This window comes from Gopherus flavomarginatus, chromosome 4 (genome assembly GCF_025201925.1).
Source record: "Gopherus flavomarginatus isolate rGopFla2 chromosome 4, rGopFla2.mat.asm, whole genome shotgun sequence".
NCBI lineage: Eukaryota > Metazoa > Chordata > Testudines > Testudinidae > Gopherus > Gopherus flavomarginatus.
In genome coordinates, this window is record NC_066620.1 from 152,410,441 (window position 1) to 152,430,121 (window position 19,681).

The window sequence follows — 19,681 nt, forward strand, 5'->3', positions numbered from 1 at the left end:
GTTAGGCTTGGGAGCAGATGAGGAGTGCGGGCTCTGGGCAGCGCTTACCTTGGGTAGCTCCCTGAAAGTGGTGACATGTCCCTTGGCTCCTAGGTGTGGTGGCAGCAAGGTGAATCTGCGCACTGCCCCTGTTTGTAGACGCTGCCCTCACAGCTCCCATTGGCCGTGGTTCATAGCCAATGGGAGCTGCGGAACCAGTGCTTGAGTTGGGGGCAGCATGCGGAGGCCCCCTGGTTGTGCCTCTACCTAAGAGCCAAGTGACATGTTGCTGCTTCCAGGGAGCTATGCAGAGCCAGGTAGGGAGCCTGCCTTAGCCCCGCTGCACTGCCAACCAGACTTTTAATGGCCCAGTCAGCAGTGCTGACCGGAGCCTCCAGGGTCCCTTTCTGACCGGGTGTTCTGGTCGAAAACTGGACACCTGGTAACCTTATTTATGGTACTCACTCCTAACTCAATTCTATAAGGTATTGACAAAGCCTAGTGAATAATGTATCTTATTACCAGCATTTCTCCATGTCTGAATACCTATTGGCAGTTTTGTTTCAGTTAAGGGCTCTCATGTCTGGTCCCTTTCCCATTTAGTCTGATAAATCTCAGAATCTATTGAATTTTAAAACATGGTTCAAAGCTCAGCTGCTTTCCCAGCTCTTTCCTTTCGGGTAGCAGTGGAAACAAGTGGCACAGGTCAATATATTTGTTTGACTCTAGGGTGAAGTTTATTGCAGGGGGGAAAAGTTAAAATTGATATTTGAAGTTTGTTAGAAATTTTACATGTATCTGGAGATGTTTGCAATGACCTATTGTTATAAATTTGTAGCTATGTCTTCAGTTAGAGTAAATAATTGTCGGTTCATTGACTCATTAGAGCTATGCCAATTTAGATCAGTTGAAAATCTGGCTTCTTGTTCAGCAGAGTAAGAACTCCCAGAATGGGCAGGGTTCAGAAGATTGCACATGTGAATTAATATGTATGGAAGGGGAAAGGATGCAGAAGGATTAGATGAAGTAGTATTAACCAAAGAGAGGGATAGAGAATGAAAGTAAAAAGTATAGGAAAAAAAAGTGAATGAACGGAAATGAGGACGACCCGGGAGAGTTTGTCTAGTGAGAGCTATAACCTTTAGTTCCTTTTCAGATTAAGAAGTTAGTGAGCAGAAGGCAAACAAAAAAGGCTTAAAGGTCAAACTGATTAAAAGATAAGATGCATAATAAAAGGAAAGAACAAGCATAGTTGGACAAATCAAGTCTGGCTTTGAAGAGAGTCCACCTGAGATCTGGAAAAAATAAAATAGTCTGATACTAGCCATAGAAAGAAAATTATTTTTGATTTACATAATTATTTCCCTCCATCAGTCACAATCCACTTTTCATTGTATCAGTGTTTTAAAATGTCAAACTATTTACTGTAGATTTGTTTTGAAACACTATTTTAACCATGCAAAATAAAAATATATTACATTATTCAGTGTTTTGTCTCTTTCTGTGGAAATCATTTTCACTTCAGGCACAATTTTATTTTAATAAATGTTATATATTCATAGATTTTATGGCTAGAAGGGATTGTTATGATCATTTAGTCTGAGCTCCTGCATAACACAGGCCTAGAATTTTGCCCATGTTGACATAGGTTATAATGGTGTTTTCGAAGTCACAGATGGAAAAATGATGGTTCTTTGAGTGATTGTTCATGTCCATTCCATGCAGGTGTACGCGCACTGTGTGCATGCCAGCCGGAAGATTTTCCCCTAACAGCGCCGTAGGATCAGCCTGTGCGCCCCCTGGAGTGGCGCCTCCATGGTGCCCTATATAAGGGGCCGCCGACCATTCACCCCCTCAGTTCCTTCTTACCGCTGGTGATGGCTAGCTGGAACTTTGCTCACTCTAGCAGCAAGCCTAGCAGTGTCTCTATTAAGTGTATATAGTTCATTTTTCTCATAGTTTAGAGTTGGTATTAGTTGTAAGATAGTTAATAGCTGTTGGGGGGGCTTCCCCCCCACCCCTGTAATCGTTGCACTGTCCCGGATCCCCAGGGTTTAAACTCTGCATGGACTGCAGGAAGTTTATGCCGAAGAGTGACCCGCACTCTTCCTGCTTGTGGTGCCTCGAGGAGAGCCACCAAAGAGACCGGTGCAGTATCTGCAAGGGATTTCGTCCCAGGACTCTTAAGGATGGAGAGTAGAAACTTAGAGTGCTCCTGATGTAGGTGACCTTATGCCACTCTCGGACCCCGAGCCTGCCGACCTGGTGCCCAGCACCTCATCCTCGGTGCGCAGCACTCCGGCACCATTAGCAGGAGAGGAGGCCCGGTCTAAGAACTCTTAAGTCCCGGCACTGGAGAAATTCGGGACATAGAAAATTGGCCTCCAGGTGACATTGATCTCCTTCGCTGGTGCCCGCAAAAAAGAAGAGGCCGGTGAGGGGCCAATCACCCCACCAGGACCTTAAAAGGCCGGCGGCGTCCACAAGTCTGGTGGGACAAGCCGTGCCACAGCCGCATCCTCCCAAGGTCCCATTGACTCCTGTCCCCATGGGGGTGTAGTTGAGTCTGGACCGGTCTCCCTGGACCTCAGCGAGGATGTGCACCTCCCATCGAATTGAGCTGATTTTTTACATTTTGACTGATCTAAATGAAAATATTTTACCATTGTTAACAGTTCATAAAGGGTAGAAAATTGATATACAACAGATTAATGGTTGTGAAACAGAAAGTAAAATGAATGCAGGTAGAAAATTAACCTTACCAATAGAACTTAACTGCCCAGTAAAGTATATAATGAATCAAACAGCATATATGGAAAAATATAAATTACATTTGTAAACATTATTTCATTTTATAAGACTCTTACATTACTAGTAACAAGAGATGGTTATGAGCAAAGAAGTAAATCTGGATTCAAATTTATATTTCCTCCAAGTTTGAGAGGTTTGGATCCATCCTTCCCTTTCTACTAGAGCTACTCAGAAAAAAAAAAAACTTTTTATCAAGACAAAGTTACAATAAAATATTAATGCAACTATGTTGCATGTTACTTATTACTTATTCAGGATCAGGTTAATATTCAAAGAACCTGACTAAAGATTCTGGCTTACTGGCTGGGGATTTCTCCTCCTCTGACTATATTAAAAAGAGTGACCAAAGTTCTAATTACATGTAGTCTTTTTGGCACTTCTCTTGTGCATGCACTTGGTGTGAAAGCTTTTCTAACAGAAGGAGAGTCCATATTTTACCATGCCACAATTCCATAGAAATGACATTTTTCCAATAATGTGCAAGGCAAAGTCTTACTGCTAACATTAAAAAAGAAATTAACTGCATTTAAAATGTACTTGAAAATTTTTTGATGGAACTGTTTTCCATCGCAGTGTGCAGTTCCATTAAAAGTAAAATGCTCTGCAGGAGCATGGCTGTTTCAACAAAATTCTGAAAGGAAAAAAATCAAAATAAATCATTTATATTTTCTTGTTTTGTTTTGATAAGGTGAAAATGTTTCAGTTAGACTACGATTTTGATTCATTTAAGACTTTTATATTATATTAAAATGTTTATTATATTTAATCTGTATTTAATATTTTATATGACATTATCATGTTTCAACATTATTGAAATGAAATGTTTTAACATCAAAACATTTAACTCTACATCAAAATTTTTCAGAATTTTCAATCTACAGTGTATTTTGGAATTTCAGCATTTTGTTGCAATTCAGAAGAAAAACAAACTTCAAAATAGTGGAATTTCCTGTTTTATGACCAGCTCTAATTTCTACCCTATCTCTACTAATGGTGAGAATATGATTTTCATTTTGACAGAGTCTCTTTAAATCTGTAAAATACTGTGTGGTCGTTTGTTTGGGATGCGCTCTACAAAAGAAACCTGTATTGCATAATCACTTCAAATTTACAGATTTGAAATACTGGAAAGATGACTCCTCATATTTCAGGATGATCAGGTGTCGTGTGTATTCCCAACACCTGTTGTTGTTGTTGAAAACAATTTATTTCAGAAATAAAGAATCAAGAAACTGAGATTATAGAAAGAGGATTTTTTTCCAATTAAAGTGCTATACTCCTTTGATCTGCAGCACACCCATCATTTTTTTAACGCCTTCTCTAAGATCTGGTCCACACATAAACATTAGATTGCTTTAGCTACATTGTTCAGATCTATGACACGTTTTGTGCCCTAAGTGCCATAGTTAGGTTGACCTAACCTCTGGTGTAGATGTGGCTAGGTTAATGGAAGAATTCCTCTTGGATGTAGCTAATGCCTCTCAGAGAGATGAATTAAATACATTGATAGAAAATTGCTTTCATCAATGTAGGTAGCATCTACACTGCAGCACTGTGATGCCATAGCTGAAGTGTCTTAGCTATGCCACTATAGTGGTTGTACAGTAGATATGGCCTAAGGGTGCAATTCTGCAATACTGAATAACACCTGAGGGATTCTGACTAGAGCTGGTAAAAAAAATAAATAAATAAATAAAAAAAAATTGGAGAACAATGAATTCACCAAAAAATGCAGTTTCAGGGAGACCAAAACTATTTACAAATTCAAGTCAAATTTGGTGAATTGTTTTGGTTACTTAAAAAATTAGGGGGGAAAATTAGAAAAAATTAAAATGATTTGATTTGACATTATCTAAATGAGCCATTTTGACATTTAATTTCAAAATGAACCATTTTGTTTTGAAAATGTTGATTCAACCTGAAAAATTTTCTTTTGTTTTTATTTTGGTGATAAAAACTGAAAAATATCCGTTTTGGTTTTTGGTTTGGCCATTGAATGAAAAAATCAGTTATTCACTGAGCACTAATTCTGAGAACTCTCCTCTGAGTTCAATATGAGTGGAGATGCTCAGTATGTTGTAGGAGTGGATCCTATGCTGCTGATTTTCCAGGGAGGCTGTTTGCTGTCTCACATTCCCTCCTGAGTGTTTGACCCCATGGTCCAACTCCTTAGGCCCTGTGACTAGTGTCAGCTCCCCCAGACTCCTGAGCACACCTTTCCCAGAACGCCAACCTTATGGTTACTCTGGTGTACAGTTTACTTTTTCAGGGACATGCGATAGCTGAAGGACTTAACACAAAGGCTTTACAAAGCTTTCAAAATCAGTCACTTTTTACTTTAGGTACTGCAAGAAATATACAAAACCAGACAAAAACAATAAGATGTCCATATGCCATTGCCTTGCTTTCCTCACCGTTCTGGAGTGTTCTCCAGAACTGAGACTGTATCTTTCTGGGCTCCAGCTCCCCATTCTGGGACTCCACTTCTCCAGGTCAGGCTTTTCTTCCCAGTCATGGAGTCTGTCCTCTCTCTTCTCTAGCCAGCTTCCTTGGACTTTGGCTGTTCTCGCCATCAGAAATTTACTCTCTCCTTCCAAAAGTTTGTGTCTTTGTTCCTCTTGTGAGTCCTTCCTCTGACTTCTCTTCCCCCCACTCCCGCTTGAGTCTCTCAGACTCTAGTTTTTAAAACCCAGTGATCTTTGTTGTTTTTTGAAAAATTCTACTCCTTCAAACCTCAGCCCTTTGCGCAAAAGTTGGAGAAAACTGGTTCTCCTAACTTCAGCAAGCCTGTTGTCCTAAGATGCTCCTATTTGAATGGATGACCATCAAGATTTAACAATTGTCTATTGTTCCTGGTCTGGGAGATACATGGCACAGAAATGGTGGATTACACATACACTACGGCATTCAGTGACACAGCAACTCAATAAAATCAACCTGAAGTCATATATTGTTCATAGCTAGAGATGGTATTTCAGCATGTTCATTCCCTGATGATGAAATACACCAATTGTGTAATCTACTGTGTTATTGGCTTGGCTCCTGAAGCTAAATTGAAACCAGGTGTAGAGCTCAGGCCTTTCTTGAACTTTGATGACTTGCTGATCTCTTAGCTCTAAGTATGTACAAGTAATATAAATGAGTTGCCTTTTTTTTTTTAAACAACGTCAGAGATCATTACAGTTTTAATATGTTCAGGAGGTGCTTCAAAGAACCCTTTGTTATTTTACACAGCTAATTCTAAGTAGATCTATGTGATCTTTCAAGTGAAAAAATCTCAATTAAGCCCTTTTAGGGGAAAAAGTTTACAAGGATAAAGTTTGAACTTGTTGCATTTCTAAGTATGAATGTGTTTTATATCTTCTGTGTAGTTTTTTTCATTAAAGCACTAGTGTGTAAAATAGACATGTTCAAGTTTTTGTTAAATATTATTTAACATACGCAACAAATCTGTTAACCAGAGAAAGGTGAGTTATAGTTTGAAGAAGATTAAATCTCCAAAAGAACATTAAAAAGGTTTAAATTCTACAAGAAGTTTGTTATTCAAGTTTCTTTTGTTCACTTGAGGAAAAGGATCCAGTAATCATGGCTTGACATATTTGATTGTAGTATAGAATTTTCTTTTCAGTAATTGGCTTTGAAAGCCATGAAATAGTCAGTGGTAAATATGTTAATCTCTCAAAATGTGTGAACAGTTTAAAAAAAGCCCTCTGATCTAGTTTGCACTGTTGTGACCTGAATAACAGGATAATGTGCTTAAGCAGCTTATTTATTCTTTAGTGCCTTTTTGAAAAAGAGAAGTTGCACAATAGTTTGCCATTCACAGCTTAGAAATGACCACTGTTCTTTTCAGTTGTTGAATGCTTAATTATTTTCTCTCCTATCTGTATTTCGCCATACATTACTCCAAACAGGACTTTAAAGGAACTTTTTGGTTGTTCCTTGCTGAACTGTAACACTTCTGTGAAGAAGTATGCACTGAGCTGTAAAAGAATTTCAAGCTCTCAGAAAAGTTGTACAGGCTTTCAACCAAGATGTATTGCTGAATTTAACTGCCTGTGCTTATAAGACTCTACCCAAACTGAAAACCCTAAAGAGCCCTGTGGACATAAAGTTAATTACATTTTTAAGAGTGCCTCTATAACATTCTGCAAAGGGGAGCGTGTGTGTTGGTTGTGATCATACAAGCATGATTAGGCTGACACTATTTGTTGTTTCCCTTACATTAGTTATTGGTCTGTGGACACCAGCAAGTGTACCAGATACAGTGGTGGTGAGGGAGCAAAGGGAGCTTGAAAACAGTGTCTGAAGGCTGCACTAAAGCTTAACTACACAATTAAGGATTTGTCAGCATTTATGCTGTATATCTTGATTTTCATGGGATTTATAGTTCAGCAAAAGTTGGCTTCAATCTGAAGAACCTGGCAAATTGTCTCAATCTGGCTATGAAATATTTTGAAACACTTCATTTAACTTGGTTTGACAATTTAAATATTAGAGACATGAAAAAATAAACTTTTTTGCAGAGCTCTGGATAGAACAAACGTAACTGATTTTGGAAAAAAGTATTTTCCTTCAGTAGATATCTTAAAACATTGCCAATCATAATGCATGCTGGTGGTGGGGAAGGATGAGGCATATGAGTTACTGAAATTTTGAAATGGGATAAACTACACATGCTGATTAACTATATAGGGCCACGTTGTGGCCTGGCAGACATGGTGGTGCAGGGCTATAAGGAGGCACACAGCTATTAACCTGGGAGAGGAAACACAATCTGGAGAGCCACTATGCCCCCCCTATCATGTAGGATAATTGGAGGGTTGAGAACGGGTGGAACCAAAGCTTCACCACCTACCGCATGTCAGTGCAGCTGCATCTACATGCTAGGGAACTAGTGCTGTGCTGGCTATAGACCTGGCACCGTTTTGACCTCTTGGGAGCAGCAGAGGGACTGACAGGAAGACACTCTTCCAGACTCTACAAGCGCAGTGCAAAAACACTCTGTCCCTTGTGTTAAGCTTGTTGCAAATCCATGATTGAGTCCATAGTGTGAATTCTATATATTGTGTTTTGTGCATATCATGATTATGCAAATATCGTAGTCTTCAGTGAGTATTTCTGCTCTTTAAAAAAAAATAAATAAATAAAGCAGCAGTGGTCTTAATAGAATGCGGCAGAGGCAGAGCACTTCCTACACCACTTTAAAAATACTGTGCAGCATTCTGCAGCAAATTTACATAGGCTTCAGTTGCGCAAAGCAGTTAAACATGCTCCTAGAATACTTCAAATATTGAGATAAAGTTATTTAAGGCAAATAACAAGTTTTTCAAATAAAGTGTGTTGACTGTATAGTAAGTAGGAAAAATCTCCTCTGTAAATAATGGTGCACAGTAGTTAGAAGTTCATTTAATCAATGCTTAATAACTGATTAAATCTGAGAACTCATCAACTGAAGATACACATTCTCAGTGTAATTGAATACCTATGGGTAAAATACTGGAAACACTGATTTATAGTGGAAGTAGCAGCATATACTTAAAACTGACTCTGAGCACTATTAGAATTACAAACTAACCATTTGGGATTATCTAAGCTAGTTTAACTAATAGGTATGGTTTATTACTATTTGATGTAATATGGAGAAATTATTTTCCTATTCAGTTTTTATAAGCCTAGATATTAATAGTGTTATGTTGTCTTTATTCTGCATATGCAGTGTTCATTTTTGTCACTGTGGTAATGTTTATGAATTATAAGCTTGTTACATAGGCTTGTCGGAGTTCAGTTTTTTATAATTTTGACATGTATGATTGTTTATTTTTAAGCATTTTTTTCAATATTTATCCATTTACATTTATATGGTTTTAGGAAATTATTGGAGGATAGACTCATAGACTTTAAGGTCAGAAGGGACCATTATGATTATCAGTCTGACCTCCTGTACAACGCAGGCCACAGAATCTCGCCCACCCACTCCTATAACAAATCCCTGACCTACATCTGAGTTATTGAAGTGTTCAGCTTGTGGTTTAAAGACTTCAGGGTGCAGAGAATCCTCCAGCAAGTGACCCGTGCCCCACGCTGCAGAGAAAGGCAAAAACCCCCCAGGGCCTCCTGCTAATCTCCCCTGGAGGAAAATTCCTTCCCGACCCCAAATATAGCGATCAGCTAAATCCTGAGCATGTGGGCAAGAATCATCAGCCAGACACCCAGGAAATAATAGTCAATAGGGGGATCAGAAAATTATTTAATGACAGTAAACCTTGCCTTTCAAAAAGTTAAAGCTTAAACATTAAAACACAAATTGTGAACATCACATTTCAAAATATATAAAGCAAATACCCTTAAAACCAAACTCTGAAGAAGTTCTCAAGCAGCATTTTTTTTACTTTACCCATCTATACATTTCAGTTATTATTGATGGAAAATTTTTTCAGTTTGTGTGTGTATAGGGAAATCTCTGTTTACTGACATTTGCCAATAAAAAAATGTATCCTTCCAAACCTAATCATGCGGTTCCTTGTTTTTGAATCTGTGGTGGTGTTTTTCCTTGAGATTTCTCTTAAATGAGAAGTCACATCTATTATATTAAATTAAGCCATCACTTAATATGCTGGCAATGCGATCTGATTTTTCTGGTAAACTCATCTATCTAGCTATCAAAATTGTTTTGAGATTGTAGATCTCAATTCATACTTAAAAGCTTTTATTCACAATATGTTGTTGTTATTGATAGTAAAAAAATGTTTTTATTATGGTCATGCCCAAAGACTTCTATCAAGATTAGGGCTCTACTGGGCTGTACAAACATAAATATGAAAAAATCCTTTTCCTGGGGAGAGGGGTGTCTTTTACAATCTTGAGAGACAAAACAGATAGAAGTCAAGGAATGGGGTTATAATACAAGCAAATGAGTATGGTGAAGAATTAGTGTAACCTTGTTAGTTACATGACTTTATTGTTTGGGTTTTATTTCTTTGTGTTTTGTTTTTTAATTAGGCTAGAGATAAGGCAAAGTATGGGAACATTAGTAAGATTGAGGGAGAAGGGAAAGAGGAACAGTCACAGCTCATCACCTGCCTGGCTGTGATCAGCAAGGTGTGTTCTTTAGGTAACACAACAGAGTGTCTTCAGGAATGATTTTAGGGAGAAGATGACTTGCGAGTAATGGTAAGAATTCCATGTAAAGAGGTTCCATGTAAAGAGCTCACACAAGAAGCCATGTACAATAACAGCAACAAGTTGTATCAGTCTTACAGAACCAAAGAACTATACTGAATATTCTTGAGCACCATCTGTGGGCACTTTATCTATTAACTATTTATAGAGAGAGACAGGGAGAGAGAACAATCTTGTAACAGGTGGTAAGGACTGGGAATGTTGGCAGAATTAAGGTGGAGGCTGGTATCATAAGTTTCTAAATTTGGTAGATAGAGTGGGACTAGATAAGCTGTGATGGGCCTTAAAAGATAAAAACAATAAACTTGTGTTTGATGCAAAGGCAAAGAGGGAGCCAGTGAATGGATTGAAATAAGGGGATTGATGTGGTTAGAGTGATGAACTAGGAAGATGTTCTTGGCAGCAGATTTTAAATGGACTTGAAGGGAGGAAGGTTGCAGTAGTTAAGGTCAGAAAGAAGGTCTTGCCACAGTCAAAACACAAAATGTTGCAGACTTGGATAAGAGTTTTAGCTGTGTAAGCAAAGGAAAGTCCTTATCTTAGAACTGTGTAAGAAGAAGCAACAAGATTTAGACGTTGTCTGAATGTGTGGGTCTAGAGAAGGCTGAGTCAAAAATGGCACCCAAATTATAGGCTTGGATCACTGGGAAGGGTGGTAGAGTAGTCGAAAGTGATAGAGAAAAGTGGGAGAAGAAAGGGCTTTGACAGAAAAGATCAAGAACTCTGTTTTGGCCATATGAATTTGAGATGTTGACTTGACATCCACAAAAACAGGTATCAGAAAGACAGACTGAAATGCTGGATTGGACTGAGGAAGACAGCTTGTCAGTAGAGAGAGAGATTTGAGTCGTCAGCATATAGACAGGAGTCACAGCTATTTCTGAAGTTGAGTACCTAGAGGGAGAGTGTAGAAAGAGAAGCGGGGGACCAAAGATGGAGCTTATGGCAATACCCACTGAAAAGTGGAGAGGGGGCCAGCAACAACCCTCCAAACAACATACTGAAGGAGCAACAAGACGGAGAGTCATAAGACAGAGGTATGAATGCCAGTGGAGAACAGATATTCAAGATGTAGGGTGCGTTTGACAGTGTCAAAAGCTGCTGTGAAGTCAAGAAGAATGAGGATGGAATGCAGGTGGTAAGATTAGTTCAATGACTAATCTGTTCCCTTCTGCACTGAGCAAAGTAGCATAAATTCTGTGTAATTTGTATAATTTCCTCATCCTCTTGATCCTTGAGGCTGCCATTCAACTACTGAACTTTTATCAGATAATAAAAGAGCTTCCTTTGAATGTAATGATAATTTTTTTTAACTGGTACCCAACTGACCTTTACACAACTTCAGTGCAAAATAGCATCAACTAGCCCCAAATAATTCAGTTTCCATCAACATTTCAGAAAGGCATTTGAAATTAGTCTCTCAAAGACCCACAAAAACAGATGCTGTGATCAGGTAATCCCACAGTGCCCAGCATGAAAGCATTATCGACAGAAGGCCCCAGGTTGTAATACGACCACAGCAGATCAGGATGAGCCGAAACCCCAGTTGTGTTCAGATTGGTGTGTTAAAATATCCTGTAGTACCAGAGTGGACGAACATCCTGGCACTTCTCATAGATCGGTTCGAGGCAAAAGAACGTATGACAAAGTCAATCCTGACAAATATAAGAAAGTGGTGGAAGCCAAATATATCAGCCCTAGAATGGTGAAGACCCTGTTCCCTATGAGCTGAAAAAAGTTTACCATAGGTTACCTGGAGACACCTGAGGCCAGTTAAGGGCTACCAGTGAACTTTAAAAACCCTTCTTCTGATGGGAAAGAGGAGGACAAAAATGGGAGACAAGCTGCAGCAGGAGTAATGGCAGCAGCAGGAAGGAAAGGTTGTCTCCCTTCCCTATAGGGAAAGAAACTAAGGTAACAGCTGTTTGGAGGGAGGACTGGCAACTAGGAGCCAGCATAGTAGGGTAATACCCTGTAGAGGGGGCAGGGAAAAGTATTTCTGTTTACATTATGGGTTTGGGGACGGGGGAGTGTTTTTGCTTAAGAGAATTTCTAGGGTCCATCCTGAGGCCCACCATGTAAATAAGGAGAAATAAAACCAGAGTGAAGAAAAAAATATTCTGGAGCCAGACTGGTTTACTCTAGGCCCCCGACCACCCAAAAGAGAAACGCTGAGGCTGATGAAGTGAAGGAGGTTACCTGTCACAAAGGAAAGAACAGAGTAAGGTGATCAGGACAGAACAAACAGAGGGGTACTGATAGGGGGAATGAGAAAGGGAGTCAGATACACCAGGGTAGGGTGCAAGTGTCTGAGATGGAACTGACATCAGAAGAAGTGGAAAAGAATTTGCCAAGTTAGTTGTGTTGCAGGTACTCTGTTCCTCAAACACCTCATCCTCATTAGTTAGCTGTGAATAGATGTATGACAAAATATTTTGCTGCAGCAAAATGTATTAATTTTGGTCAAAAATAGGCTGAATAATTTATCCAAACCCAAATCTTGATACACATCTAAAAAAGTATGTACATTTCCTATAACCAAGTTTGTTAAAGAAATAAATGCTTCTTGTAACTGAATCTTTCTCTTGCGTATTAAAGCAGTTTTTCATATAGCAAGAGAAATGATTTAACATAGTTTTTTATAAAGCTGAATAAGGACTCAAGTTTTTTCTTTCTAGAAAGTTTTGACCGTGACATTTTGCTACTTTTTGCCTAAAATAAGCAGTGAACTTGTGAACATAAAAAGTTAGTGTTAGCTCATCTAAAAACCAAAGCAGGAGAAGCATCAAAAAGAAGCAGTTACTGGCAGATGGCACAGCCACAGATTGGCTAACAGTTTTTGAACTCAATTTATACCAGGAATCCAAATGACGGGACTGAGCATCTTGAAACCATGTTTATATGGACTGGTGCCATAGCAAGACAAATCATACCTCTTACAGAAACTAAAGAGCCAAGAGTCTGTGACAGATCTGTAATAATACGGAAATACAAGTCTGTATTACTGGTAGTTTGGTCTTTTTTTTTTTTTTTTAATGACAACATAGCTACCAGAACATAAAATGTGATATGCTGCCTCTGAAATACACTGTTTGTTGAACAAGAATAATCCAAAACCGCAGTTTTATTTTAGTTTAGTAGTGGGCAAGGCTGCACATGGTTACTGTCTGGAATGGATCCTGTGCATGCTGGTACTCCTACATTATAATCTAAAACACTGTATGAAACCTTGATATATGAAAAGCAAATGTTATGAGGAAAACCAATATTTGCCTTTTTATGTGCCTCCTTGCTATTCTTTAAACTAAGTAGTATTAAAAAAAAAAAAGAATGTGGTTTATAATAGGGTCCTGACTTATTTCCATCAGTACTAGACATTGTGAAACCTGACTTAAACCTTTACTTTTTCACTTGGGAATGACACAGATTTATTCCATTTCCCACATGATACAGTTGAGTATTTCTTTACTCTCTTTGTTGGAGTCCTTCAGTCTTTATATGCTGATGGATAAAGGGATATATACCCCATTTATTCCATTAATACTTAAACATTGTATTGTGTTCTCTCTCTCTCTCCTTGTTTTTATTAGACTGTAAACAACTGTAATTTGTTTTATTAATAGTTCATACTTTCTTTAACAGGAGTTGCTAAAAGATCCCTTATATATTGGACTGAGGCACAAAAGAGTCAGGGGTCAAGCTTATAATGACCTTCTTGATGAATTCATGCAAGCTGTGACTTTCAGGTAAGCAGTATATTTGTTTTATTCACACATCTGAATTCCATTGAACTTCAGTCTAGGGGAGAAAGTATCCCAGTCGTTTCTGGGTTTTTTGTTGCTTTTTTTAAAAATGGGGGTGGAAAGGAAATGGGGAAATTGTTGGAGTTTTGTTTTTCACTTCCTATTATATTATTTTTAAGATTTGATCCATTATGTCAACTTTGTCTTAAGTACTGAGTTATTGTGAATTCATTAAATTTTTGTTGTAAAATTACTAACCTTATTTCAAGTAAGTTTTAGAGGTATGCTAACCAGTTCTGGTCTTTCAGGGTTTCGATTGAGGCATTAGATTGCAGCCTAACAACTCCTCCACCTCTTCATTTCAATCTTTGAAACTATAATGAGATCTGAACTGATCTGCTGTACTCTGAGGCTTGTCTATTTCTTGTGCCTAGAGTGCACAATGTGTATTTGAAATCTTAGAACTATTCAGCTTTTGCAAGGTGTAGAACAATCTGTCGAGTACTCACGTGCAAAGAAAGGGGTGTCTCCAGGAGCTTCTGCAATGAGGCCCGGTAGAAAGATTGTCAGACCTCTGGCATATGGTGTCATAGTTTCAAAGAGATAAATTAAGGTGTGAGAAATACTGGGGTACAAATTTACTGATTCAATCCAGTCTTGGAAAATGATTTTTTATCCCAAACTTGTTCAGCTTGAACCCAGGAGACATGTTTTGGGGTTTCCGTACATTAGTTTCTCTCTCCATCCAGGGGAGAGAGGATATATTCATTTCTGTTGTTGAACCGTACCTGCAATCGACACTCAGAAAGTGTACTAAATTAATTCAAACAAACAAAAGCCGCCAGAGATCAGACAATATAGCGAAAAAATGGAACTTTAGCTAATCGCCTATAGACTTTTTGTTGGCTCCAACAAGGTAATGTGTTAGTTGTGATTTTACTGCATGGTACAAACAGGGGCATTGCACCACAGCAGGTGTTGGCTAGTGTGTCTTCATGGGCCCTACAAAGGGAAAAAAAAGTAAGTTTTTAGTTGTTTGTGCTAAATGCCCCTTGGTTGGTTAGTGGAGTCATTCAGCACATTTTGCTGAATTGCAGTGCATAAGATTTTTGTAGTTTACCATTAGCATGTGAAATATTATGTAAAGCTGATGTACTATTATCAAGTAAATCCTCATATACTACGCTTAGTAATGTAAGCATGGTGAAGCCTGTCAAGCAAGTGTGGGTGTTTTTGACTGTTATATAACGTAAATAGTAAAGGACATGTGGCAAAACTACCCTTACTCTATACAATTTTCACAGGAATGTTTTAAAAAATATAAATTTTGATCTTGAAGTACTATATATGGGCAGCAATGGATGTAAGTCTATAATGGATCCAGATCCACCAAAACGTTGCCCCCCTACTTCCCTTTAACTAACCAGAAAGCTAGCTAAATGAGCAATGTATACCAGCTTGGGGCTTGTGCAGCTGTTGCCTTTCTTCTTTTCCCTCTGATGCTGTAATTGTGACCTAATGGCTTCAGAAGAGGTATCTTGGGCCTAAGGTGCATCTTCTTCCTATGTACTGCATCTGTTATGGACTGACTCAGTGCTTTATTTGAGGCCCTTCCAAAGCAGGATGAACTTCCAAGGATCCTGTCTTAATCAATCACTGCATACAGGCCTATCCTATCCTAACTTAGCTCTTTTTTTTTTCTTTTTTCCTAGTCATTGATTTTTATAACTAAGATTTGGAATATAATTTTGTAATTCTCAATTATCAAATAATGATTTCTGAAATTTACCCAGATTAATTTCTGGTTATTAAACAGTTGGAGATATAGTGTTCGTTTGGGTTTACGTACCTAAAACTTGTTAACAGTACTGTTAATGCTCAAAATCTCGATCTTCACTGAGTGAGTCTTCCTGTAAGTCTTCTGGTACCAGTTCAAGACATTGTAAATATAAGCACTCACTGGCTCTGTCAGAGACAGTACCATTGACTCAAGCTCCTCTGAAGCCATCAAGTCCAGTGCCTTTCTCTTTACTGGACCCTGGACGTACAGATGATCCCAACCATCTCAGTACTGTTGGCTCCAGCAGCAGTGCAAGCACTGACAATAGGTGGCTTGGCAGAATCTGATTTTTTTAAATATAATTTTGACAGATAATGTATATGTTTATTGTTAAGCATTTTTTATTTTTATCTATTTAAATTTTCACAGTTGCGAGCAAGTATGGGGTGGGGGAAGGTCAGACATTAATTATTGAAAGACAGTAGGCACTGAAATTAAAAAAGTTAAAGCTATCAAAATGCTACCCCTACTCTAGCTCCACTAATGCTGAGATCACAACATGTTTTATAAATGTTAAGGTAGGACTCTAATAAGTTCCCAAGCAGCATTTTTATTACTTTGCTTATTTGTAAATTTTTATTTGTATTGGTAGAAATATTTTCTCATTGGTTTATGTACCTACAGTTGTTTATCAACATTTATAAATAAAAATCTTATCCTTCCAAGCCTAATGGAGGACTTACCTGTCTCAGTGCCTTGACTCATCAAACCTTCATGGCTGCAAGGGCTCTTATATGTCTCCCTTTACCAGACTCTCCACTACTATTAATGGTGTAGTATTTACCACTATGGATCTTTGGCACTGTTGGTCCTGTTAGTACAATCAATGAACCTGGCACTGTCAATGCAGACACTTCTGTCATGATTGGCACCAACAGTGTTTTCAGCATACCTAATGCAGCCAGCACCATAAGCAACTCTGCTGAGGTCAGCTTTGCCAGCATGATCAGCACCACTGGAGTCTTCAACATCATTGATGCTGTTGGCTTCAACCCTGCTGGCACTGCATCAGCATTTAGACCTCTTCATCCCATACTGCTGTATACAGACCCCAGTGTGTCTCCCACATCAAAAGCTCCACCAACCCAACAGGAATGACCCCTCCACTTCCTGAGAAATAATACATTTCTTCTTCAAGCTGAATCTGAGAAGCACATGTCACCACCCCAGTCTTTCAGATCACACGTCATAACAGAGATGCAAGTTTTAAGGACTGTGGATGGTTTTCCTACAAGGAAGCCCCAAAATGGTGCCCTCCACATGGGCACTCAAATTGTGCAGTACTCTGCATGGCCATGTTGGTGGTTGCCCATACCAAGGGATTTGAGACTTCCATCAGAATCTAATACCAGAAGGCGGTCCCCTTTTCCAGTCCACGAAACCTCTCACCAGGCTACTCTGACAGTTTCTCCTCTCATAGGTTTGAACCATATTGAGCACCCCTGGATGTCCCTCCACACACTTCTTCCTCATCTCCAGATGAAACTTGGTCCTCAATCTCTAGAGGGCTTCCTAGACTTAATGAGAAACAGGACCTCTTCTTTAGGAGAATAGGTGGAACTTGTTCAAGAAAATCTGCACAGTATCATCAATATTTTACAAATCCCTGTTCCAGGAAGGGTTGCCCTTCCCATTAACAAATCCTTGTTGGAGCTATCGAAAATGGTTTGGCAGACTCCAACCCCTATACCACCTGCAGCAAGAGATTGGACAGATGCTACCAATTTAATCCAAAGGACTTTGATTATTTTTTCACACATCTACTCCCTGACTTGGAGTCCTCCTGGTAGTCCTCCAGTTTCATCCCAAAGCCACTCCTAAAGAAAAGGAGCTCAAGAGACTGGATATGTATTACAGAAAAGCTTAATCCACAGTACAGCTACTCTGCAAATGAGGGTGGCTAACTATCCAGATTTCCTGTCCAAATATAATTTTATTAACTTAGCTAATGCTGTAAAATTTTTAGACAAACTACTAGAGGAGTATAGGGAACAGTCTATGGCTCTTGTCTCACAGCAAAAACATCCCTCCAGGCAGCTATTGATGCAGTTAATATGCTTCACAATTGATTGCCACTGCCACTGGTGTGACATGTTCTTTTGGCTGCAGGCATCTGGAATTCCGAAGGAGCTGCAAAATAGAATAAAGAACTTGTCTTTTGAGGGATTTAAGCTGTTCTCTGAAAAGACTGATGCTGCCATTCATACCCTGAAAGTCTCCCAAGCAGCTCCTGAGATCTTGACGAATCTTCTACAAATCACATTTCCAGCAGAGATTCCAGGGCTCTGCTAAAGGGTAATGTCGGCCTTCTGGATATCGCCAAATGACTTTATCTCAATCAGGCCCTTCTCACCAGACGTTGACAGCCTCCTGAGCAGTCGTCATCACTGCCTCCTCTAGGGCAGCATACCAATTTCAACACTTCCCACCCTTTGGACAACAACTGTCACTCTTTCCAGTGTTTGGAATAAAATAACATTGAACACATCATTGCTCAGGACTACGAAGGAGAGAGATATTATCCAATTCATCTCTTCCCTTTCCCCAACCCACTATCCCTGTCCCTTTTCAGGGACCCATCTCACATGATCATGTTGCTTCAAGAAGTATAGTCTCTTCTGGAATTGGAAGTGACAGATATTCTTTGTCATCACAGAGGACTATTCCTGTTACTTCTTAATTCCCCAAAGGTCTAGGGGTTTACGTTCATTTAGGCCTCAGGAAGATGAACTGCTTTATCAATAAAATCAAGTTCATGATGGTTACCTTCACTTACCAATCTCCACTTTCCAGGAAAGTGATAGTATATGCCTCCCCTGATTTGCAGGATGCATACTTCCACGTGGCAATATATCCTGGCCAGAGGAAGTACCTTTGCTTTACAGCAGGAGACATCCACTACTTGTACGCAGTGCTCCCGTTTGGTCTGTTGTCAGCCCCAAGGATCTTTACAAAATGCATGGTGGTGGTAGTGGCACACCTGTGCCTCTGAGGTGTCCAAATTGTCCCTTACCTGGGCAACTGACTCATGCACAGAGCCTCAAATGTCCAAATCCACAGCAGTGTCCTCATTCAGACCGCTATTCTCTCATCTGGGCCCAAAACTGAATTTAAACAAATCAGTTACGGCTGATGCAGCATATAATGTTCATAGGAGCAGATCTTGATGCCATAATTACAATGGCCTATCTCCAGTCAATGGGTTTCAGTACATAATTGCCCTCTCTGAAGGCCTAACGTCTAACACAATAACAGCAGTGCATTCCTGTCTACAACTACTGGCCACATGGCTTCTTGCATGTAGGTAACTCCAGACTTCACCTTGGCTGTCTGCATGCCTGGCTCCATTCAGTCTGTCGTCTGACCAAGAATCCTCTGAACATGCTGGTTTGTGTACCTGAACAAGTGCTTCAGTCCCTGAACTGGTGGTTGGACCTTCACAACATGTAGAAGGGGGTCCCTTTCCTGTCTTCAGAGCTTATTGTGACTCTGGTTACCAATGCATCTACAAAAGACCAGGGGGCCGGCTTCGGTCAACTTTGAGCACAAGCTCTGTGGTCAACCTAGGAGACCTCTGTGTATTAAAATGTGCCGGAGATTTGTGCAGTTCATTGGGCCTGCACGAGGTGGTGCAAAGTCCTTATAGATAACATCATTGCCATGTTTTATTTCAATAGGCAGGTGGATGCAAGACCAGCTCTACTATGTCAGGAGACTGCCAACCTGTGAAATCTGTGCATCAGAAACAAAGTTTCCCTGAAAGCATTCCATCTTCCAGGAGTGAGGAACAGCAGGAATTTTGTAATGAGAGTGGTCAATCAGAAAGGATATTCTCCTCCAGATCTTCCATCAGTAGGGATGCCCAGAAATAAACTTGTTCTTCTTTGAGTAATGTCTCTATGAGTGATCCACATTAGGTATGCTTGCGTCCCTAGAATCAGAGATTTTTCGGTAGCATTGCACCACACATGCACCCTCCCGCTCTCCACTCCCCCAAGTCTCACGTGTGTGGCAGCTAAAGAATCCTGTGTGGTCCAACTGCCCTCAGTTCCTTCTCAACCTCCCTTGGCCTGAGATGGAGTCCCTACCAGAGCTCTTCCTAGAGAAGTTCCGTTAGTGCCTTTCA

The 19,681-nt window shown here is 39.5% G+C and overlaps 1 protein-coding gene across 2 annotated transcripts in view; it reads left to right on the forward strand.

The window, feature by feature from the left end:
* The window catches only part of ME1 (malic enzyme 1), a 367,704-nt gene that overhangs the window by 184,560 nt on the left and 163,463 nt on the right, over positions 1-19,681 (forward strand). For both annotated transcript variants that reach the window (XM_050950148.1, XM_050950149.1), the window contains exon 6: positions 13,615-13,718. In XM_050950148.1, coding sequence (XP_050806105.1) covers positions 13,615-13,718 — 104 coding nt within the window. The remainder of the gene's footprint in view (positions 1-13,614; positions 13,719-19,681) is intronic.